This window comes from Anas platyrhynchos, chromosome 13, assembly GCF_047663525.1.
Source record: "Anas platyrhynchos isolate ZD024472 breed Pekin duck chromosome 13, IASCAAS_PekinDuck_T2T, whole genome shotgun sequence".
In the NCBI taxonomy this organism is placed as follows: Eukaryota; Metazoa; Chordata; class Aves; order Anseriformes; family Anatidae; genus Anas; species Anas platyrhynchos.
In genome coordinates, this window is record NC_092599.1 from 12,121,243 (window position 1) to 12,144,097 (window position 22,855).

Consider the following 22,855-nt stretch of genomic DNA (forward strand, 5'->3'; position numbering starts at 1 on the left):
AGGACCAGATGGCCCAGGGAGTTGGGCTAAACAAAGCATTTTACTTCTAGGTCACGCATTCTAATCCAGTCCAGGTTGGCAATAAATGAACATATTCACCTGATAGCCGCTTTTGGCTTAATTTTTGGTGTTTTTCAGGCTGGTTTCCAAGGGGAGATGTCACACCACAAAATCTCCCTCCGTGCCCTGCCACAGTTGGTCCTGATTTGACTGTCTCTGTGGAGAAGCTGAGGATCAAATGCTCCGTGGCGCCAGAGTGTTTTCTTTTGCAGCCTGCAGGTAAGGGGAAGTTGTCCTGTGTCTGGCTGTGTCGTGCCTGCTCTGCGGATGGGCAGGATTTCAGTTTGCAAAGCTGCCAATCCAATCCCCTCCACCACCATGAAATTCGTTTTAAAAATAGGGAAATGTTTAATTGCAGTTGACATATAGGCACTCTCTGCTATGAACTTTACACACAATTGCAGATAACAGTATCAAAATTAATGCCTGCTTCCCACTTGTCCTGCTATAAGCAATAAACGTTTGGCAAGTCAGTAAATAACAAAATTCTCATGTGGCCATCTACAGGTCACCAAGATACTTAAGAAGTTTGCGTTAATTATACCATGTTTGCCATCAAAGAGGGTCTATTAACCCTTTGAGCTGTTGTAGGAAAGCCGTGGAGTCATTTGGAAGTAAATAAATGAAATCTTGTCACTAAAAGTGCAATCTTTGCAAAAAAAACAAAAAGGTTTGAGGCAAAAAACCTCACCAGACATCATGGAAAATAGGCTACCTTTTCAGCTTTCCTTTTATTTATTTTGTATTTTGACATCAAACACTCCCTGTAACCTAATCTTCTTGGCTTTTGATGTGGCTGTGGAGACATGACAATTAAGCACGGCTTAAAACAATAATCCCAACAACGGGAACCAAAGGCAAGTAATGTCAGGGTCCCCCCCTCACAAAAAGCCTGTTCCCCCTGTATCTGGTGGTAGTGAAAGGACCGTAAATCCCAATTTGTTGCCTCGGTATCTGCTGTGTGCTTACACTTTGCGTTGAACTTTACACACTTGCTCCATTTCCATTCCCTGCTGTTTGTTTTTCTTCCGCTATGCAAAATGTCTGGAGACAAACACGATACACACGTCGCAGAGAGATGGTTTGATCTTTCGCAGATTAGTGCCACCTGACAAACACGGGATTATTTGTTATCTGTGTTGCAGGAACCACAGCTGACCCTGGTCAGAAGAGGCACGCTGCTCCCTGCGCTGGGGGGCTGCAGCACCCCCCCTGCCAAGCTGATGGATTGCGGCCCCGATTCTGTGAGCGGATCGAACTGACCCCGTGAAAAGCCTGCAGAGGAGCAACTCCAAGGTAAACCCTACTCAAAGCCCGTACGTGTAACGTGCAACCAAAGCAAATGGCTTAATTATTCTAAATTATTTGAAAATGGTGTGGTTAGTTCTCCGGTTCTCTCCTCCAAAAACTGACTCAGTCCGAGTTTAGTTATAACTCTGTTTTAAACCTGTCTGAGGATGAACATGTTTCTTCTTAAAGGAAGCTTGCACGGTATGCCATAAACTTTTTTCTTTTCTTTTTTTTTTTTTTTTTTTTTTTTTAAAGGGTGTTTGCACTAAGCCTTGCTAAACAAGTTAGAGAGATGATTAACTCGTCTGAAATGATGGAGGAAGGTCTCATCCCGGTTGTGTGTGCTTTCTTCAACACATCTAGAGCTGCTGCAACTCCTTGTCATTTGCTAGCAGGGCTCGCAAAAAGGGCTGAAGAGGAGGCTGCACAGCCCTGTTTGCAAGAAGCAAAGAGAAGCAGTTCGAGAAAGGGCTGGAATTTGTACGCATTCACTGAAAAAGGAACTATTTTTTTTTTTAATGAGTAAGGAGTTATCCCCAGGCTGGCTTCCACAGAAGTGAGATGCAACTCCCACTGTGTCAAAGGAGGAAACCCGAGGTTCATTAGCAGTTTTCTAGAAAATATTGTTCTAGTAGCAGTGGTGCTCACCCCCGTGCATGGCAGCGCGACTTGCAAATCTCTTTCACTTTGCAAGGCCCCAAGGAGTTCCTCGCGTGGGTCACGCTCGGCCATGTGTTGAAAGCGACCGCCAAATTTTGGTCTTGGGAGCCCTGCCTGGTAAACCCTGTTCTCTGTCCTCATGTGCCAGACCGCACACACAGCCCCCACGTCTACACCCGTCATCCCATTTCCAGAACAGCACAGGGCGGCTCCGGGCTGGCTGTCCCTCTTGCTCCTTTCGTGCCACGGATGATGCCAAATGGTAAGGAACAAGTTTTTAGGTTCATGATGTTGCCTCTTACGCTAGTGCAAGAGCCTACAGAGAACTTTGCCCAGTCTAACAAAGCTCAGGCTTGAAACCGATTAGGCAGCTGGATGCTTTTCCGTGCTTCTAAAAAATGTTTTTAATTGAAAAGTATTTCTCCAAGCACTTTAAAATAATGATAATAAAAACCTGTAGTCCATCATCTGCAAAGTTGCTGCTGCCTTACGTTTTAAAACTGGTTTAGAAACTTCAGCGCTCTTAACTGCACGACCTCGTCACCCCAGAACAACACCAGAGAATGAGCTTTTGTACCTGGGCGTTTTATACTAAATCATTCACCAACCACTTTTTTGTCCTACCCTGCTAGGTTTCTGAAATAGCAATAGCCCGCTCTATGACATAAAGTTTAAGCTAATAATTCTACTAGCAACAATGACGACAATAATTTTTCCTCTCCTAGTTAAAAGCAGCCTTTAGGACATGAAGCTGGGCACAAGTAGTTTCACAAAAAAAGGTATTTTATTATTCTTAGCAATATTCACCTTGAAGGAATATGAGGAAAGCATACACTTTTTACAGACAATATATAAACATGTTGTACATAATTAACAATAACTTAGTTCACTAATCCAAAAATAAGCAAAATAAAAAAATTAAAATAAAAACAGAAAATACTGCAGATTTTTTTATGCTGATACAAGTACAAAATAATTTAAATCTCAACTGCCGTTGTCTATGCTGCAGTGACTGACAATATATTGCACTTTGTCAACTGTATCAGTAATCCCTGTCTTCCACCCACATCCCTTCCCCACCCCCCTGCCCAAATCCTACAGAAATTTGAGTCGGGTACAAATAATGTACAACTGTACCATTGTAAAAGGTAAAAAGTAAAAAGGATCCAAATTTTTACCTCAGTAGATTAAAAAGCCTTATGATTTTTCTTAACAGATTTTGTTTCCTGTTTATTTCCACTTTTATACAAAGTGCACCTATATGCCTACGCAGACCAGAAAAAGGACGAAAGCAGGATTTTCCAGGTCTGCTTGGTTCTTAAATTCATTATCAAATATTTGAATTACATGTTTAGAAAAAAAAATAACATTTTTATTGGTTTCATTGTTTGTTTTCTTTAAAGCAGGACTTTTGCAGTAAAGATACGATTGGCTTGATCCAAAAAAAAAAAAAAAAAAAGAAAACAAAAAAACAAAACCCAACAACAAAAAGGTTAAAAGTTAAAAAATAAAAATAAAAAGCTTGTCACAGAGTTAAGCTTACGTGGTTTACATTATCAAACCCCTCTGCTCATTGGGGCATTTTCATCAGAAGTATAGCTAAATATGTACATTGTATGTTATACTGGAGCTTGTGTTCACGAGAGGCATCAGATCATTACAATCAATAGAATACACTTCACATTGGCAATAGCTTTTTTTTCGGTCATTTACGTACAACGTGGTTTAATAATGGGAGATTTAATTTTTCTTTTTTTTTAATTTTTTTTTTTTATTTTCTTATAAAATGCACTACGGAAAACGGCCGTTCCCCTTAGAACGGTGCTTTCCCTCGTCTCATCAGCTGTCGCTGCGTCTGGGATTTGACGGATGTGTGAAGCTCAAACTGATTGTCTCTCTCTTTCCCCTCTCCAGTGATCTCAACCTCATTTCTGCCCTTCCTCCCTGTGAAGTCCACCGGGGCCTGGGTGCCTGAGACAGCACACGCGCTGGCTGGCTGCGTGTGGACATGGTGGCCACACTGCCGTAAGTTTACCCGAGCAGCTAATCTGCATTTTTAAGCAACAGCTGCCAACACAACAGAACAAAATGCTTCAACCTCTGTAGTCTGTGAGTTGGATGATTTTATGCCCTGCGATGCTTTTTGCTGTGCTGCAAGCTAGCTGCGACAGTTTCGTAAATGCCTGTATTTTACCCCTTGCTAGTGCAGGACTGCCTTCCCAAAAGTATCTTCCCAACCTTTTGTCGGACATAGCTATCTGTTTTGAGGAATAATAGGGTAGCCGGGAAGGGGGCTGTTGTTTTTTATTATTATTATCGTTTAATTTTTCACGTTAGAGAAAAGAATTAAGAAATTGTGTCAAATCTAGTCACCATCTTGGGCACATTGAAATCCCGTATTACGGCTGCAACTTTGCTTACCCTTTCTTTTCCCCCTTCCTGGCAGCTATTTTGATATGGAAGATAAATGGAGCTAATCCAGGGGGCTGCTGAATATTGTCCCTCCCCCGCTTAGTTATGAAGGCAGATTTTCTTACAGGGTAGCCATTGCAAACAACAGCACAAAAACATGCAGTCAGAGGGGTTGAGGCTTTTTGTGGAAAACAAGAACAAAATAAATATGACTTTTTGTCTGATTTCATTTTAAAAATTAAGTTTTTATAAAGATGTCTTTTTTTCTTTTTCCCTCCCCAAAGTCCACGATAGAAATCCAGCATGTGTGGCTTCCAGTGAGCCGATTCCATCCCGGGAGGCTGCTTGTATCTCTTTACAATATTCACAGTAATAACAAAGAGAGAAAGGAAAGCCAGTTCCAGCCTCTTCCTTCTGCTTCTGCCATCTTTTGCTTTCTGCTGGACCACTGAATATCGAACAGGTGAGTTCTTCTTTTTCCTTATACCTGAGGGGGCAAAGTGCATTACAGGCACCACTACGCGTTTCTGCAGAAGACCCATCATTTGCAAGGTTTTAGTCCAGCGTTAAAGAGTTAAACCACACGGGAGCAAAGATCCCCTTTTTGCCATCCCTACATTCTCTTCTTGGCAGAACGTTTTCTTACTTGGTGTCATCTTAGGCAAAGCCCCATGTTCTTAATCTCTGGGTGGGTCTCTTGGTCATCAGATTTTATCCCATGGCTGTAACCATGCTGGATGGGTGTGGATGTCCAAATGAGATGCTGGAAGATGGGTGGATGGGGGTGGGTGTTGGTAGGATGTGTCCAGAGTGGCTGAAAGGTGGCAAATGCCCCATGGGAGCCATGTGGCTAGCAAGGGCAGCAGCGCTGAAAGGAGACGATTTCTCTTGCATGCACTTGGACAGTTCCTCAAAACACTCGGAGCCTTTCTTGCTTTTCTTTGATTTGTTGGACATTTTCCTATTCCTGGTCTGAATTCCTTCCTTTTTCATGGTCAGAGGCCTGTTCACCTGCAAGAAATGAGAAAATCAGGCTCATGCAGACAAAATGACCTTATTGTGCAAAAATGAAAATATTTGGACAGCCCCCGTGTGTTTTTCCTGGACGTAGACCTTTTTCTGGCCAAAAAAAAAAAAAAAAAAAAAAAAAAAAAGGTGTTTCTCTCTGCAGAACTTGTTTATGTTGATGTGTTTAATAAAACCACAAACACAAAAAAAACTAGACATGAAAAACAAATTGAACCGAATTTGGCATCCGATGACTCCCTTTCCCGTAGGCTTACCCTCAGTCCTCATTCATTTCCTAATAGAAAAGATCAAACTAGGAGGCACATGGTGACCCAAATTCAGTCCTAAGACATGAACAATCTTGTACCAATAACCCCTGTTACTTAAGGTTTAAATAACTTTCTAACATAAGTGATTCCTGCTTGAAATTATTTTCTTAAAAAATATATATAAGACAAAGCTTTAGTTACAATTGTAGGGGTTTTGGTGGTGTGTTGTTGTGGGGGTTTTGGTTTTAAATCAAAACGAGCAGGCCCCATTGAGATTAATTTCTGCACGGAGCCCATCCCGAATGGCCCCTCTGTTTCTGGAGGGAGAGGGCACACAAAACATGCTTAGTTAAAACCAAGTGTTGTAACTCTATTTTGCCTGATTTGCCCAAGCGTTAGAAGCCAAGCTAATACATTGTAATGTCACTGAACTTAGCATCACTATGCCGACAAAGAATGGCTGTCACTTCCCAGGGGAACCTTAGAGACAGGGGGGGGGGAAGGAATAAAACAACAACCAAAACCCTGAAACCAATAAAAGCCTAGTGTACACCATGCAGTTAAGACATCAATCCCAGCTAGGCAAGCAGCGACACATGAGATGAGCAAATACTCACATTGTGCAATTTATAGTAGAGTCCGCAGGCATTACAAACTGGGTCCCCGTTTGCATTACGTCGCCATAAGGTCGTGGTGGTGGTCTGACAGTTGGCACAACAAGTCCCTGCTCTCCTAGCCGCTGACTAACCAAAAGAAAAAGAAAATTAAAAATGTGTCAGCGGGAGGAGGGAGATCAGGAGAAAGGTCAAGTTAGGCTCAATATTTAGGTCGGGCAGGATTAATAACAAAATTGTACACAGCATCAGGTCCGAAGGAAAGCTCCTGGCAGTTTTGCATTCTGTGGCATTGGGTTTTTGTTTAAATGCGAGTATTCTCCTTTGCAGACTGCAGCTTCCAGCCCTGTGGCACCACGTGTGTGGGGGAAAAGAGGGAAGCAATACATCTCTAACTCTCCAAAGACAAAAATTTTAGGAGGGGGACATGGTGTTTGATTTGTTCAAGGTTCCCCTTTATAGGCTTCTAGAATGCATCACAAAAACGTATTTTTTTCATTTTTCACTTTTTTTTTTCCAGTGACCAATTTAGTGAGTGCCAATGTTGGGACTGGGTTTCACAAGAGGTAATGATCTTAAAGAATGTGATTTTTTTTTTTTTTTTTACCACTACTCTGTCTCTTTAAAGATGGCTACAAAAGAAAACCAACCACATTACTTAACTGGGTGCAGTATTTATCAGAGCCATCACTGAAAATTCAGTTTCCATTTACAAGTGAAAGGGAGAAAACAAAACCGGCTCCAACTTTCTTTAAATATTTAGCAAACCAAATTTCATGCCTTGCAGCAATGATTCTGCTGACCCGTCTGCCGCCTCTGTCCCTACTCACAGTTCCTTAGCTGACAAGCCCTCAAACAACCATCTTTAAAAAAAAAAAAAAAAAAAAAAGCAAAGGATCTTTTTAAACCATATTGTTCTGCTAAAACCAAGGTGGGGGGGCAGAAAAATACCCCAGCCGCTCACCCAGCTCCCAGAACAAGAACAGGAAAAGCAGAACAGCAGGTAACCAGTCATTTCTGGATGGGCCCTTCTCTGGCAGACCCCACAATATAATACACTCCTTGTGCAAGCACGGTATTGTTGAAAGTATTGTGGACAAGCTAATTGCACCCCGTATTTGGGGAAAGAATTTCTCATTAGAAAGCTTCAGCCCTGCCTCTGGGAACGGTCAAAATACAATCTGTTTTGCGCGATCAGATTAATGTAGAGGACTCAATTTTTTTTCTCCCCTTAAATTAGCACAGTTTTACTTTCTACCACCACCAATCAATTGTACTGAATTTCCCCGGGGCCTTGCTCTCGGGGTATTTTTGCAATTAGCCACGAGAACCATCGGGTGAAGCAGCAGCAGCGAGGCTCACACTAAGCGCTGGGCACCCCGGAGAGGTGACAGCGGAGTCCCGGAGCAGCGGGGTTCCCAAAAAGAGAGCCCGCTGCACTTCCTCGCCTGCCGGCCCCGCTGGGAGCTGGCAAGGCATTTGCAAAGCTCAGACTGACCCGGCTCGCAAACGGGGAGCACCAGGTTCTGTTCACACTTGCTGCTGATTTACGCCATGGCCCTGTAACTTTCCCAAAGCTGACGGACGACGGCTCAGCAGCTTAGAGCAAGAATCAGGCCCTCTGAGACTCGTATATTTCAGTCCCTTACTCGCTTGCGAGAACAGGCCACAGGCAGAAAGAAGGGGTACCCCCTACTGCCAGTACACTCATGCAACCCAAACACAATTAATGCCAGACCTCCAAACACTGACATTATTAATACGATCGCTTTGCTATTGCATATGAGATGAACAAATTTCCCAAAGATGGCCATCTCCTCTCCCCTGCAAACAAGCAAACTACAGTGGAAAAAAAGGGGGCAATAAACAAAGCTGTAAATCAATTTTAAACAACAACAACAACCACCACCATTAAAACAACTAAACGAAAAGAAAACCCCTCCAGTTCCCCCCAGATCCCTCGCAGGGAGCTGAGTATAACAGTCTCCCAAGGCAGGGGAAGGTGGAGACCTCTGTTTGCATATTTGAGATGGCTTTACTGATATTCACCCGTGCTGCTTAACTCCGCGGCCTGTCCCATTCAGGCTGCAAAGCACTTGAGCCTGAGAGACGATAATGTTACACTGTTGTCTTAACATTTTTCTATATGTCAGTCACTTTAGAAGGCAAGTCATTAAGAAGCTTGCATAGTTGAAATTCTGACTCGGGACAGAAATCTTCTGTATCCCATCCCAGTGTTAGAGCAGTAATGCCAATTTTTCTGCTCTCCGCTGGTCTCCAGACCTCATTTAAATGTGTCCACGAATAGCTAAGAGTCTTAGGCACCATAAATCACAAAGCTCCAAAAAAATATATTTATTATTCTTAGCATTTTACACATTATTTGTGGAATAGAGTGTATTAGAAATTTCAAAACAGCAAGCATGACTGGCAAGGCTTGCCTATAGAAACTCTCTAAAGCTTTTAGAGTCAGGAAACAGATACACAAAGTTTCCTTATCTTTAACGTACAGATATCCGGATAGGAAACTACTACCAGGAGCTTAGAAAGGACATTTTTTTTAAATCACTCAAATGAAAATACAAAGTATAGGTGACTCCATGGAAAAATAATCGGACTTTTTTTTTTAAACAGTAGGGGATTGTCTGGGGAGGGAACCAATATTAATATTGCCAGAGAATATAAGAGTGAAAATTACTTCATGGCTTTTATACAAATAATTATTAAGTAGGGAGCAGTAGCTTTGACTCATCTGATTTGTTTTGCTTTTTTAGAGCTGGAACTTTTTTTTTTTAGTCCACAGTGGAGGACATTCACGCTCATAACCCTTTCGCTCCCAGGACGCTCCCCAAAACGTCCCAAGAGGCCAAATAAATGAGGAATTAAATTAAAAGCTGTCATCCGAGGATAAACGGGGAGATGGATACGCGATACCCCGCGTGCATTTGGTGCGGCGGGGAGGCTGGGGAAGGAGGCACGCTCGCCGGGCTACGGCGGCAGGGATGGCCCGGCCGGGGCTGCGTGCGGGGGATCTGCCCCGAGGCACGGCAGTGACCTCGGCGTGACTGAGTCCCATCCGCACAGGGGCTGAGCAGCACCGAGACACGTTTGCCTCGTGCCTGCGTGTGGTCCCTTTAGCCCGATTTTTCCCCAAACCCAGGAAAGATAGAGACACCTACCAGCCTCCGCTTAGGTTTAATGAGAGGTCGGTTTTGACCGTTCATTTTGTGGTAGAGCCCGCAGGCGTTACACAGGTAATGCCCGGTGCCGTCTCTTCTCCAGAGAGGGGTAGCAGTTGCTCCACAGTTCACACACTCTCTGCCTTCTAAATGGAAACACGAAGAAACCGGATTTCTTTCTTTAAAAACAAATTCACAAAAGCTTTTTGCATTGTCCTTTAGGCATTTTCCACAAGTCAAAACAGCGTGTTAATTCAAGCACAGTCAGACAGCAGTGACATCTACAGCACATGCAGCAAGGACCACAGCGTTTCGAGAACGCCCAGACGCCGGTAAGTATTTTATGTCACGAGCAGAAATAGGCAGCTCATGCTCTGCACAAGGTGAGAAAGAATGACACTCTTATTGTGTCAGATGGAAGTTATCGTTTCGGTAATGAGAACTCCCTTAATCTGCAGCGGGCACCGCTCCCCTCCCGTATCTATTGCACGGCAGTGGTTAGATTGCGTGTTCCCCTGCCATGAATACACACACACACGTGTACACAAGCACACACCTGCAAGCTCACAAGATGTTAAAAAATAAAATAAAATGGTAAAGAAAAAAAAAACTGAAGAGAGGGGCTTTCTAGAGTTAAATCTAAGCAAAAGGACCTCCTTTGCTGTGCTTTCTTTTTTTGTTGCAAGCACTACCGGGTAGGAGAGTAAAGCCGAGCAGACTGGGAATAGATACACAATGCCAAAGGCTCAGTTAGGATTTTTGTGCTAAAGGCAGAAAGCCGCTGTTAATGCTGATCTTTAAGAAAGTTCAGTTTCAGCAAGCACTCTGGAAATTACTGTAAAAAAGAAGCTGTGAGTTCTTTTCTGTTCCTGTGACTTTCCAACAATGCAGTTTGGATTTGGTAGGGAACAGTTCACCGTGTTACTGCTTTATTAGTAGTTTTAGTAGCACAACAACATGGGAAACAGCATTGTAGAATGGCTCTGTTAAACCCAGCATGCAACTCCTAGATGTTTCTGCCTCAGAAAGCCCTCTGCTAAAAGTTCATTTGCCTCTGATGGTTCGAAGGCAGGTCTGCTTAATATAGAAATCTCTCTTAATATAGTTTATGCAAATCCTGAAGTATTTAACTGGAAAGGAAATTCTCTTTTTGCTAATAACTGAAGCAGGCCACATTGAGTTCAGCAGGGTTGTGTCTCCTTTAATCTAGGGAGTGGGTGGCTTTTAAACAACACAGTCTACAGTGAAAAATGAGGGGAGCTCTGCGGCGCTGCATTTGTAGCTTTTGTCCCTCCTAGGGCAGGAAGCTGCAGGAGTCGTTGTGTCGTGAGTCTTAGTTTTCCTACAAAAACACTGAGTGGTCACGAACTTTCCCCAGTTCCTTGCACAGGGGGCTCCCTTACAGGAAAAAAAAAAAAAGCACACACACAAAAAGTTCCCCTAATTTCTCCCATTTAATAAAATCATCGGCAACTACAGGATGAAAATAAAAAAGCTACTTGAGATCCCTTTATCTTCAGAGACCTGAGTCTTGAATTTACTTCCAAAATCAGGAGACTCAGGCTGCTAATTTCCTTTACTTACTAGTTTCTACAGTACTAAAAAATACATACACATAATGGTAAATAATGGAATGCATGTAAATAATGGAAGGGGAGAGTGTTTTGCCTCTCAGAGTAGCCATTTGAAACAGATCTGATGAGATTGTAAAATATGAGTTTTGCAACAAAAACATCAGATAAGAGATCACATTTCTAAATAAGTCTGCTTTAAAAATAAATGCATGTGGTCTACTCATAAGCCGATGTATGCAATGATATGTAAGAATTCACACACCGGCACAGATAGCCACTTATTTTTAAAGGGCTGTCTCAATTCGGTACCAATACACATTCTTTCATTTCCTTCTGTTGCTGAGGATGTTTTCACCAGGAAGGTTAGTGGACTCAGACAAATTTCCTTAATTCATCTGTCTGGTTGTACAGCTAATGTGATTTCAAAGTGGGATCAGAATTTCATCCATCACCTAATTTGCTAATTTGGAACTGCACTTTTAGGCAGAAATGCGAGGCAGGGCTGTGGGTGTGGGAAAGGTCTGCAGTCAGTTATTAGGAAGCAGAGAGATGTCTGGTTCAGGAAAAAGGGAGGATTTTCTGGATTTAGGCTGGCGTAAGTTAGCGATGACTGGACACCTTAGTCTTTTGCACTGGTATGTAAACTATATTTGAACTTTTGTTCCTCTAAATTGTGAAGGAAATCAGGCCCTCCGCGATCTGAAGCGGACCGGCCGGGTAAGTTTCGCTTTCATCCTGCGCTGGGGCCTTCTTTCGTGTTAACGAAGAGATGTGAAAATTACTGCAGGAGAAATATCTACGGGCAGAAAGTCCCCACGTGGAATCTGGGGGGGAGGTTTAACCACTCTGGGAGGGCAGGATCAGGCCTGAACCCCTCCGGGGGCTGCAGCCTGCCAGGGGCTGCTTTTACATTTTTTCCTCGTATAAATCCCTCTTTGTACAATTCAGGCTGCCAGCTCACGCTGTGCCGGCTCCCGTGTCCCTCGGCCCCATCTGAGCGCCCTGAGGCCAGCAGCCACTACACCAAGACGATGGCACCCTGGTACAACCCCAATTTCCTACTTTAAAAACCCAGAAAAGCGGGACCGAGCAGTCACCTGCCCTCCTATCCCAAATAAAGCTGACACAAACACCCGGCCCTGCAGCTGCCTGCGCCTCCAGCCCCAAACATCAAGCCAAGCCACCCCCCAACATGCACTCCAACACCCCGCAGAGCGGCCCTAACCTCTCTCCTTCCACCCCAGGGATAAAGCCAACGTGTGGCGGGGCAGCCCGCGGGAGGCAACGCTTACCCGAGCAGGATCTGGCCTTGCTTCGTGGCTTGGGGGTGAAGCTGGACGCGGGGCCCCCCAGGAAGCTGCCCGGGTGGAAGAGGCTGCTGCTGTAGTCGTGGGCAGCCGGCACGTAGGAGGGGTAGGTGGGGATGGGGTGGTGGGTGGAGGGCTGGGCCCCCATGCTGGTGAGGCTGCTTCTGAGCGGGCTGGCGCTCTCCATTTTCATCCCTTCCGACAGCGACACTTGGTACTTGATGCTGTCTTTGTCCTCCTGCCGGGCCCCAGCGGAGGACGAAGGGGAGGCAGCGCTGGTGGAGTTGGGGTCCGGGGACACTTCCTTGGGAGGGGTTGGGGGAAAGCCGAAGAGGTGGGAGCCGGAGTGCGAGGCCGGGGTGAGCGAAGACACGGAGGCGGTGCTGGACGTGCTGCTGCCGGGGTACACCGAGATGGCCCCGGGCGCGCCGGCTGCCGAGGGGTGCAGGGGTGTCTTGGTGAAGGGGTTGACGGTCCAGGGGTTGTGGTGGTGGGCAGACAGTGCCGCCTTGCTGCTGTCCAACCAAGGGATCCCGGGGCTGTGGATAAGATGAGGCCGGCACATTTGACTCCCGGTCAGGCGGGCTGTAGGAACACAAGAGCGATGGGGATCAGCGTGGGGCAGCTCAGCCCGGAGCAGCTCTGGGAAATCTCCCAGCCCCCAGCCCGGGGAGCTCCCCGTTCTGCGGGCAGCCAGAGGGGAGCCGGGCATTGGGGAGAGGTTTCACAACCCAGGGAAGAGCAGCCAGCCTGGTGCAACAGCCCCCGCTCCCAGACCCCTCCGAGGGGGACACCGGACAGCCCAGGAAAGCTTGGTGAGGAAGAGCTGGGCAGCAGCACAAGGGGCAGGAGGAAGGCACCCCCTCTCCTCCCGCCCCACCCTGGCAATAATTAGCAAACCCCCTTCTGCTCTGTCTTCCGAACCGCTGCAGCGCTCTCTCTTCAGCTCCTAAAACCACCCCCGATTAAAATCCATCGCCGATTCAAATTGGTTTGTATTTTGCATCCGGGAAGTAGCCGTGTCTGCGAAGTTTTACCCTGTGTGCGCGCACTATTTCCCCTTCCTCTCTCGCCCTCCCCTTCTTTCCCTCCCCTCCGCCAATAGCTTGGTCATCGCCGGGGTTAAAATCCACCCGTGCCTCCCTTTCTATCCTGTTTTCTTCGAGCTCCTTTCCCCCCGGCCCCGACGCACCAGAGCGGCCCCCGGGTGCAACTCCTCGCCTCCACGTAGGACATCCGCCGGCCCGCACGGAAGAGCCCGGGGAGCGCAGGCAGAGGAGGGTGGGGAAGGGGCTGGGGGTGCAGAGGAGGGCGGCGAGGGCTCATTTACCGTGTGCCTGGCTGTAGGAGACCCTGGCCCGGGCATGGGCGGAATTGGCGTAGTAAGGGTTGCCCTGGGAGTCCAGGTGGTTGAAGAAGACGTCGACTTCGTCCGGAGGTAGGAGCTGCGCTGGTTCCATGTAGTTGTGAGCCAGTCCGGGGTGATGGCTCTCGGGGTGCTGCCCGTTGAGCACGGCGTGGTGGGTCATCCAGCGAGGCTGGTCCGTGGCCACCTCCATGGCCTCGGGCCTCCCCTCCCAGCCACCCCCGAAACCGGGAGCGAGCGGCGCTCGGGGCAGGGGGCTGCTGCCCACGGCTGGCTGGCAGAGCTACCGGTGGCTCTTAGGAGGTGGGGATGGCTTTTCTGGAAAGAACAGCGTCGGGGGGCCGGAGGGTGCCCTCGGAGGGATGATGGGGGGAGACCCCCGGAGCTGGCGTGTCCCTCCTCTGGCAGCGGGCAGGTCGCGGAGGCAGGTCCGGGGACAGCACCTGTAGGGAGACACGGCCGGGTGAGCGGCTCGGCAGCCCCGAGGTGCGCTGCTGGTCCCGGCGGTAAAAGGATGGGGAGGGGGAAGCGGAGCCCCTCCTCCCTCCCCAAAATATCCTCTTCCCCCCCCCCCAAAAGTCCTCGCCTTGCGCCCTCCCTTCCCATTGCCCCGCAAAATAAACACAGATCCCGTTTCAAACTTTACCAAGAAAAAAAAAGGGGGAAAAAGCAAGAAAAATCTTCCTTTTTTTTTTTTTTTTTTTCCCTTTTCCCCCCGCTCTCGCTACAAACGTCAACAGGAGTTTTTCCAGCTGGCTTCAAAAGGGGAGGGGGGGGGGGAAGGAAGAAGGGCAGATCTACCACGGCGGAGTTCTAGCGAGAACTTCGCCTGACACAAAAGGAAAATTGGAGGGGGGGAGAAAGAGAAACGGGAGCGTGGGGGGGGGGGGAAAGGGTGTTTAGAGAAAGCAGCGAGCGCGCCCTGGCAGCGGCACGGCGGCCCCCCCGCGCCCCACACTTACCCGGTGCGGGAGGCAGGGTGCCCCCGCGGGGTGGGTGCCGACGGCTGCCTGCCTGGAGGGATGCGAGCGAGGCGGAGAGGGGAGGAAAAAAAAAAATAGGGGGAAAGGGGGGGGGGGGGAGAGAAAAAGAAGAGAAGGAGCCGGAGAGCGGAGAGCAGAGAGCAGGGGGGGTCGGGGGGGAGCAGAGCGAGCGCGGGAGGAGGAGAGGAGGCTGGCTGGAGGGTGTTACTCAGATGGCAAAGCCGCTGCTCTGGCCGGCTCGGTCCCATCCCCGCGCATCCTATATGAGCGCTGGCGCCAGCTGGCCGCGGCGCCGCAGACGGGCCGGGGCGCGCAGGGCCGGCGGCCGGGCCAGCCAATCCCGCCGCCCCACACCGCCCCCAACCGCACCCCCGGCCCCAAAAGGAGCCGGCCCGGAGGGGGGGGAGAAGGGGGAGCGAGGCGCAGACCCCCCCTCTCCCTCCTCCTCCTCCTCCTCCTCCTCCTCCTCCTTCTTCTTCTTCTTCTTTCTCCCCTCTGCCCCCGCCCGCAGCATCCTCGCCCGGCAGCGCCGTGGGGGCTTTCCCCGCCCGGGCTCTGCACGCCCCTCTAGGGCGGGGACGGTGAAATTAGGGGGGGGGGTCCCGGAGGGGTGTGAGGGATTGGGGGGGGGTTGGGGATGGAGTGCGGGAAGGGCTGGAGGAGGGGGGTGGCTCCGTCGGGGGCTGCCCCGGAGCGGTGCTGTAAGGATGCCCGGGGCTGGGGATGGAGTGAGGGGGGGGGGGGATGAAATCGGCACCGAGGGGACAAACCCCAGCCCCCCCCGCGGGATAAACCCCGGAGCGCTCGTTGCCATCCCGTCCCTTGGAAAGAAGCGGCGGAATCGGCTAAAAAACTAAAAAATTAAAAAATAAACGCCAGGCTCCGCGCCGGCCCGGGGGAGCCTCCTCGACCCCGGGCAGCGGGGTCACTGCGGTGCCCCCCCCCAGGCCAGATCGTGCCCCCCCCCCGCCCGGCCTGCGGGGCTGGGGGCTGGCAGGAGGCTGCTGCAGCCCCCACCGGGCCAGGCGAGCCGAGCCGGGCCGTGCCGGGCCAGGAGCAGGGAGCCCGGCAACCGCAGCATCTCCCGATGGTTTTATTTTCCTCTCCCCCTCGCTTCTTTTTATTTTTTATTTATTTTTTATTTTATTTTCTGGTAGTGGTTTTACGATGTGCAGTGACTGGCAGGCTTTTCAGCGGGCAGGGAGCGGCGCAGCCCGGCTCAGAGCGAGTTTGCTGCGGAGTTTGGGGCTGCAGCCCCCGGCGGGGCTCGGGGCTCTGCTTCGGCCCCATGAACCCGTCCGCTTTGGGGGCAAAAAGGGGAAAAAAAAAATTTAAGAATCCACCAACAAATAAAAAAAAAAAGAGAAAGTCAGAACCAAACCCTCGCAGCACCATGGGCGCCGCTGCAGGTCGTTTCCCGGGGGCTCCCCTCCCGTTCCTCAAACCTCTGCTTTTTGGGGAAAAGGGGAGCGATCACTGCAGCCCCCAAAACCTCTGAGCCGGGGGGGGTTGCAGCGGGGCCAGGCCCCCCCCCCCGTTTTGCAGGGGGGCGGCTGGGAGCACAGCCCCTGCTCGACGGGGCGGCCGGGCCGGGAGCCGCTCGGTGCCGGCCGGGCGGTGCCGGGCCCCTCGGGGGGTGCCCGGGGGGGGGCTTTTAGGGTCGGACCCCCCCCGGCATAGGGGCAGCGCTGGGGGCCGGGGGCCGGGAGCCGCAGCCGGCCTCCCCCCGGCCCGGCCGCCCCAGTCACTACGACGCCGGGGCTCTGACGTCACCCGCCGCTGCCAAATTCGCCAGGAAATGAACTTTTTTTTGGTGTGTTTTTTAAATAATAATAATAATAATGAGGATGATGACGGTAATAATAATAATAAACTCCCCTTCCTCGCTGCGGAGCACGTCTGGCCGGAGAGACGCGGGGCTCCCTCCCGTACCGCTGCCCCCCCCTTGCACTCGCCGTGTCCCCCCTTAGCCCACCCCTTGTCCCCCCCCCCCGGGGACCCTCCAGGGCAGCCCGGCGGGGTGGGGGTGCGGGAGGCTGGGGAAGGGGGACCCGGCACCGCTCCCCCCACCCCGCAGCCTTCCCTCCGCGGGTGTCCCGCACCCCACAGCGGGGTCACCCCGGCAGGGGGGGGACACGGCGGAGCCCCTCGCCCCCTCCTGCCGCCGGGGGGGGTCGCAAGCGGCGGGCGGGCGGCGGCTCCTCCGCCGGCTGCAGGGCACGGAAGGGGCGGCGGAGCCGGCTTGGCTTGGCCCGGGCCGGGCCGGGTTGGTTGGCCCGGGAAGGGCCGGGAGAGGAGACGGGAGCTGGGCCGGGCTCGGGGGGAGAGGGGTCGGGGAGGGCGAGTGCCCCCCGCGCTGCTCTGCTGCGGAGCGCGCTCGGGGAGCCTTAGGCCGGAGGTGCCAGGGAGGAAAGGGAAACAAAGCGAGGAAAAAAAAAAAAAAAAAAAGTTAAAAGGCAGAGCGAGAAGCAAGCGAGCTTTCTAAAAATCCGGCTTCTCCTTCCACGTCCGAAGCCATTCGCTTTCCACACGCAAAGAGCGACCCACCAAAGGCAGCCGAGTATTTCCCCCAAACGGATTCTTTCTTTCTGTCTCCTTTCTTTTTTTTTCTTTTCTTTATTTTTTAAAGAGGGGTGAGTATAAAATAACCCCAGGTAGGTCCCGCGGCTCCCTGCTCTGACCGCAGCCGGGCCGAGCCGTGCCCGCCGCCCCCGGCCCGGGCCACCGGGCACCTCCCGGGCAGCTGCTCCCTTATTAATTCCTGGGGATGTTTTAATTATAATTACTGCCCGGCTGCCAGCAGCACGGGGCCACGGTTCTTTTTCTTTTCTTTTTTTTTTTTCTTTTTTTTTTTTTTTTGGAGGGGGGGAAAGATGGGGGGGCTAGGGGGTGGGCTGTTTGTTTTAGGCAGGTGATAAAATCGCAGTTAACGAGCTGATAATTCGTTCGTGTTTGTTTTAAAAGACAAATTGTAAAGATTAATCAGGCGGCTTGATTTATGGCGAGGCAGACCCCGGAGCTGCCCGGCAAGGGCTCCCTGAAGCCCCCGGCTCGGGTTACCCGGGGGCCGGCAGGAGAAGCAAAAACAAAAGGGGCGAGCGGGCAGCGCCGGCTCCGGCTCCGGGCCCCCCCCCCGCCTCGGTCGCCGGCCGCCGGGGGGGGTCCGGCCGCCCCCGAGCTGGTGGCACCGCGGCCGGCGCCTGTCGTCGTGCTCCCGAGCCCCTTTACAAAACCACTGACCCCTCCGGCAGGGAGAAACGATTCCTGCCGAAGGAGCGGCTCGATTCCCGCAGCTCAGCCCGGAGCTCGCCTCCCGAGATTTGCTTTTATTTAAATTTATTTTTTTTTTTTAATTTTTTTTTTAATCTTTTTCCCCCCGCCGTGTCCCATCCCCGCCGTTGGCGAGCGGCGGTGCCCGGCTCTGAGCTGGGCTGGGGCTTTTAATTGAATTAATTCCCCCGCCGGGAGCAGCAGCAAGCCCAGCAGCTTAGCTCCGCTCCGCAGCCCGCTTCACACGGCTGCCCGGGCGGCTCTCGGGCAATTTGCTGCAGCCCCCCCGGGAGCGGGGCCCCGCAGCCGGGACGAGCCCAGGGTGCCCCCACCACTTTCAACCCCCTTCCTTTTTTTTTTTTTTTTTTTCTTTTTCTCCTTTTTTTATTATTCCTATCCAAGGGGCTCGGTTTTATTAACTTTATTTTGTTATCGGTGTTGCTATTTTTTAAGTAAGAGATTTCCCACATCTGGCAGCACAACTGGTTATTTTGATTTGATTGACAAATGATGTCATATCGCAGAGGGGGGGGGGACGACAACATGTTTTAGCAGCACTTAGTAGCGCCTTGTGATGGAGTTGACACCTATGCCCGGGCAGACGCGAAGGCAGAAAACAAATATCCCCAGCCGTACACGCACGCTATTTATTTACACGCCTGGAGTGGGGTTTGTTTCTTTTTCCTTTTTTTTTTTTCCCCTCTTTTTTTTTTTTCTTCTTTTCCTTTTTTCCCTGACCCTGGGAGCTCGGATCAAGGGAAAAAAAAAAAAAGTGTACCTGAGTCGACGGGGCTGGGGCCGTCAGGATGGGACCCGGGGGCGCTCGCCTCCATCAGCCCCTTCTCGGGGTGCCCCCGGCAGGCCCCCCGGGGCCCCCACTGCCTCCTGCCCACCCATTTAACGCACCCCAAGGGGACGAAACCTTCCCGAAACCTTCCGGGGCGACCGCGCATCCCCCCCCACCCCTCCACCGCCTTTCCCCGAAGCGCAACCCCCGGCGGCCGCAAGCAGGGAGGGAAGAAAAAAAAAAAATAACAAAAACCTGATCCAGATAACCCCCAACCTTAGCGAAAAGGAAGCAAAAGAGGCAGAGAAGCGCTCGGCCACGGGGCCGGGCCGCGGTACTCACGGCAGCCTGGTGCCGCCGGTGCCGGCGGGCGGTGTGCGAGCCCCGGGGCGGGCCGGGGAAGGCGGCTGCCCCCGGCGGGGAGGGGGCTGGCAGGGCCGCCAGTGGGCGTAGCGCCGACCCCCCCGCCCGCCGGGGGCAGGTAGAGGAGCAGCCAGCCGGGGGCCGGCTCCCACCGCCCGCCTCCCCCAGGTACGAGCCCCCCCGGGCGGCCGGGAGCCCCGCACGGCCCGGCTGCAGCCCCCCCGGCGGGTTTTATTTCTTTGGGGTTGTTTGATTTTTTTTTTCTGGAGAGGGCAACTTATTGCTTTCCGCCTTTATTTTTAATTATTTCTCCTTTTTTTTTTTTTCTCCCTCCGGTCTTGTCTCCGCGTTGCTTTCCCCCCAGCCCAGCCCACCCACCTCCGTCCTGCGTTAGCAGCACATATTATGGCCGCTAATAGGGTCAGAAAACGACGGTGGTACCTCTTAACCACAGGACCCTATTTAGGCTGCATTAAAAAAAAAAAAAAAAAGTCTCGGGGAATAAATCACGGAATACCTTTTTTTTTTTCTTTTTTTTTGGTAAATCCTCTAAAAGCCTCCTCGCTGTCCCCTACCCGCAGAAAATTCGTCCCCAGAAAATTGTCCCCCAGCGTGGGAGCCCCCGGTGCCACCCTGCGTCCCGGTGCCACTCCTCCTTCACCTCCTTCACCTGCGCTTTGTCCGCAAGCCACCGGGTGCCCCCCGCACACTGGCGCAGCCCCCCCCGGCTGCCACAAAGCGGAGAAAAAGCCCCAGGTTCGCCACGACACCTCTTTTTTTTTTTTTTTTTTTTTTTTTTTTTTTTTTTGCAAGTTCCCAAAGAAAAACTCGTGCGGGAGGCTTGCGCACGCACGCGTTTGTCCAGAGGAAGGTATAAATCTGATTTTCAGGCGCTGCCACGGAAGATTTCGTTCGCGGGAACTCGCCGCACTTTGTATTTTATTTTATTTTTTAAGGTTATTTCGGACTCAGCTGTTTGAGGAGCGGGGACAGAGGCCAGGCCCGCAGGTTGCGGTTGTTTCTCCGCAGGCAAAACTTGGCTGGGGCGCGGGCTCGGCTCGCACCGGGCACCGGCACCGGCACCGCCCGCGGCTGCCCCCGCCGCCCCCGGCCGCCTTTCCCCGGGGCTTGAACCAGGCCGGGGTTTTTACACTTCCGACAGTTTAAAAACCAAAAAAAAAAAAAAAGCTTTTAATTAATAAAGATGCTCTCGGGAAGAACAATCCCCGAGACCAAAACCCGCACCCCTCTTATTGAAATCGCTTTTCTTATTGAAATCGCCTCAAATCCAGGCAGGCTCCGCTCCTGGTGGATTTTTTTTTTTTTTTTTTCCTCTCTTTGCCTTCCAGCTTCTGCACCCCAAAGCAAAAGGAGGATAAAGAGGGGAACTTTGCACATACAAAAACAAACAAAAAAAAAGAAAAAAAAAAAAAAAAGGGAGAGAGAGGGAGGGCGCTGGAGGAGCCAGCAGAGAGGAGCGGCCGGGTCCCCGATGTGGCTGGGTAGTTTTAAATCATGCAAAGCCCCGTAAAGCTGCCGCACGGGACTGGGACGGGAGGACTCCCCGGCAGGCAGGTGCAGGGGGAGAGCGGCCGGGCCCTGCCGAGCCGCGGCTTTCGAGAGCAGAACAAACCCTCGCGGTTTTTTTTTTTTTTTCCTATTTTTTTTTTTTTATACCCAAATCTGCCAACAATGGGAGCGAGGAGATAGGATGTGGCTGCGGGGAGGGGGCTTTGCACACCCTTTCTCCGGGATGCGTCTGCCCGGGCCGCCCTGGGTGAAATGCAACTTTCAAAGGTGGAGATTTAAATAATTATCCTGATGACAATGAAGGGGGAGAAAAAAAAATAAAAAATAAAAAAAAAAAAGCGACACCAAGGACCGCGGCCCGGTGGCCCCGCTCTCCGCAGGGTGCCGGTGCGCCCCGGCAAAGCCCCCGCGGCTCCGCCGTGCCTGGAACCTGCCCCACGGGAGGGGGCTGCCGGGGGGGTGCAGGGCTTCAGGGCTTTTTTTTTTTTTTTTTTAGGGGGGGGTCTTTTTTCGTTCTATACAAAACCCCACCACTTTGTCCCCGGTGCCGGGGGGGAAACCGCCCGGAGCGCTGCGCTCCGGCGGCGGGACCCCGGTGCCCCCCGCCCGCCCGCCCCCGGGGCCGCGCAGAGCCGCGCAGCCGCATCCCCTTACCTTGCCTTTCTCCCGTCCGGGGTTTTTCTTTCAGTTTTCTGCCCGGTGCCTGGAAAGCCCCTGCTCTCCCCTGCCGAGGGCTGGGGAGGGGGCGCCGGCCGCGGGGAGCCTCCCCCGGCTGCCCGCTCCGGGAGCGCGGCCGTGCCCCGGCGGTGGGAGCGCGCAGCCCTGCGGAGGGGCTGCCCGAGGTGCGCTCTGCTTAAAACTGGCAGCAGTTTTCGAGCTGAGCCCTTTTTTTTTTTTTTTCTTCCTCTCTCTCTCTCTCTTCTCCCTCCTTCCCCCCTTCCCTTCCTCCCTCCCTCCCTCTCTTTTCCTCTCTCCCTTCTTTCCCTCCCCTTCTCTCTCTCCCTCTCCTGCATTCAAGGATGGCACAGCGAGCCACTGTGTATTTATGTACATAATAAGGCAGCTCGTCCCCTCCACTTCATTTGCATCATTACAATATCGGTACAAGCACATCACATTGTCTGTTGCTTGCACCTTTTGTTACGGTTGCTGTCACAGTCTACGCGACTTGACTTTCATATTTTAAATGAATTGATATTACACCAACAACACGCTCACATCCCAGGCGCTGGGAAACCGGGCTCCAGCACGCCGGGCGCCGCAGCCCCGAGCCGCTCGCTTCTGCCTCTGGATCCCAGGGAAGGTGGGGTGGGGGGAGCCGCTTTGTACTATCAATTACGGCTATAAAATATTACTATTCGTATTAATTTAGTTTCCACTCTCTAGTGACGGGGGTGATTCTTTTTTTTTGTATTGTCCAGCCTGGTTTTTATTTTTTTGGTGTAACCTCGTGTCTCTTCTCCCCGCTCTCCCTTCCCAAACTCAGTCTTTCGTGCTATGCACCTGCACCTAAGAGAGGCAGCGGGGGAGCTGGAAGAGGCACAAGCAGATAGCACAAGACGGAGTCAATTTATAGGTAGAAAAGAAACGGTCAAAACACACATTTCGCAGCCCACCAAGGCGATTCAGCCAAAACGAACGGTTTGGGAAACGTTTGCTCGCCCCAGCCCCGTCTTGGCCATTCCTCACCTGCTGTGCCTTTTCCTCCTGCTGCCCGTGTGTGTGTTTGTGTGTGTGTGAGGGGCCGGGGGGGGGTCCCCTCGCCAAGCCCCCGGAGGCTGGATGGGGTCGCGGGCGCCGGGGTCGCGCCGCGGGGGTCGCGCCGCGGGGGGCAGCGGGGGCAGCGGCGGGGCGCTGCGGGGCGCGGCGCGATTCTCCGGGAGGGGGCGGCGAGCCCCCCGCCCCAAGGCTGCGGGCAAAGCGTATTAATGCAGAGACAAAAGGCCGGACCGTCCGGCGGGGGCCCTGCGGGAGCGGGGGAACGAAATACGGTTCGGGAAGGGAAGGAGAAAAAGTTTCGCGGGAGAGGAATTATCATCATAATGGAGGTAAAAATGTGAGCAGGGGAGGGGTAGGGGGGAATCCTATTCTGCTGGCATTTTCTGTCTGTCTTTGTGATATGGTTCGGGGGAAAAAGGGTCCTTGATATGCGGCAGATAATTCTTATCAGCCCCACGCAGCCC

The 22,855-nt window shown here is 51.7% G+C and overlaps 1 protein-coding gene across 5 annotated transcripts; it reads right to left on the minus strand.

Moving 5' to 3' along the window:
• Window positions 1-2,772: 2,772 nt before the first annotated feature.
• Window positions 2,773-21,575, minus strand: GATA2 (GATA binding protein 2). Of its 5 annotated transcripts, none has more exons than XM_038185973.2 (6): window positions 21,327-21,575; window positions 13,704-14,182; window positions 12,359-12,958; window positions 9,493-9,671; window positions 6,317-6,442; window positions 2,773-5,433 (listed from the first exon to the last, which is right to left on the minus strand). In XM_038185973.2, the coding sequence occupies exons 2-6, from the start codon at window positions 13,930-13,932 to the stop codon at window positions 5,134-5,136; spliced, it is 1,434 nt and encodes a 477-aa protein (XP_038041901.1). In that variant the 5' UTR covers window positions 13,933-14,182; window positions 21,327-21,575; the 3' UTR covers window positions 2,773-5,133. The 5 variants fall into 5 exon arrangements, with proteins under 5 accessions (XP_038041901.1, XP_038041902.1, XP_038041900.1 ...); XM_038185974.2 differs by lacking the exon at window positions 21,327-21,575 and adding an exon at window positions 19,122-19,229; XM_038185972.2 differs by lacking the exon at window positions 21,327-21,575 and adding an exon at window positions 14,702-15,198.
• Between the last annotated feature and the right edge of the window lie 1,280 nt (window positions 21,576-22,855).

What these genes read in the sequence shown, in the direction of transcription:
- GATA2 (XM_038185973.2), bottom strand. Translation starts at nt 13,932, where the DNA reads ATGGAGGTGGCCACGGACCAGCCTCGCTGGATGACCCACCACGCCGTG. An exon ending in CTCCTACAGCCAGGCACACG is followed by an intron (nt 12,959 to 13,703) that starts GTAAATGAGCCC and finishes GTGTTCCTACAG; the next exon opens with CCCGCCTGACCGGGAGTCAA. An exon ending in TCTACTATAAATTGCACAAT is followed by an intron (nt 5,434 to 6,316) that starts GTGAGTATTTGC and finishes CATTTCTTGCAG; the next exon opens with GTGAACAGGCCTCTGACCAT.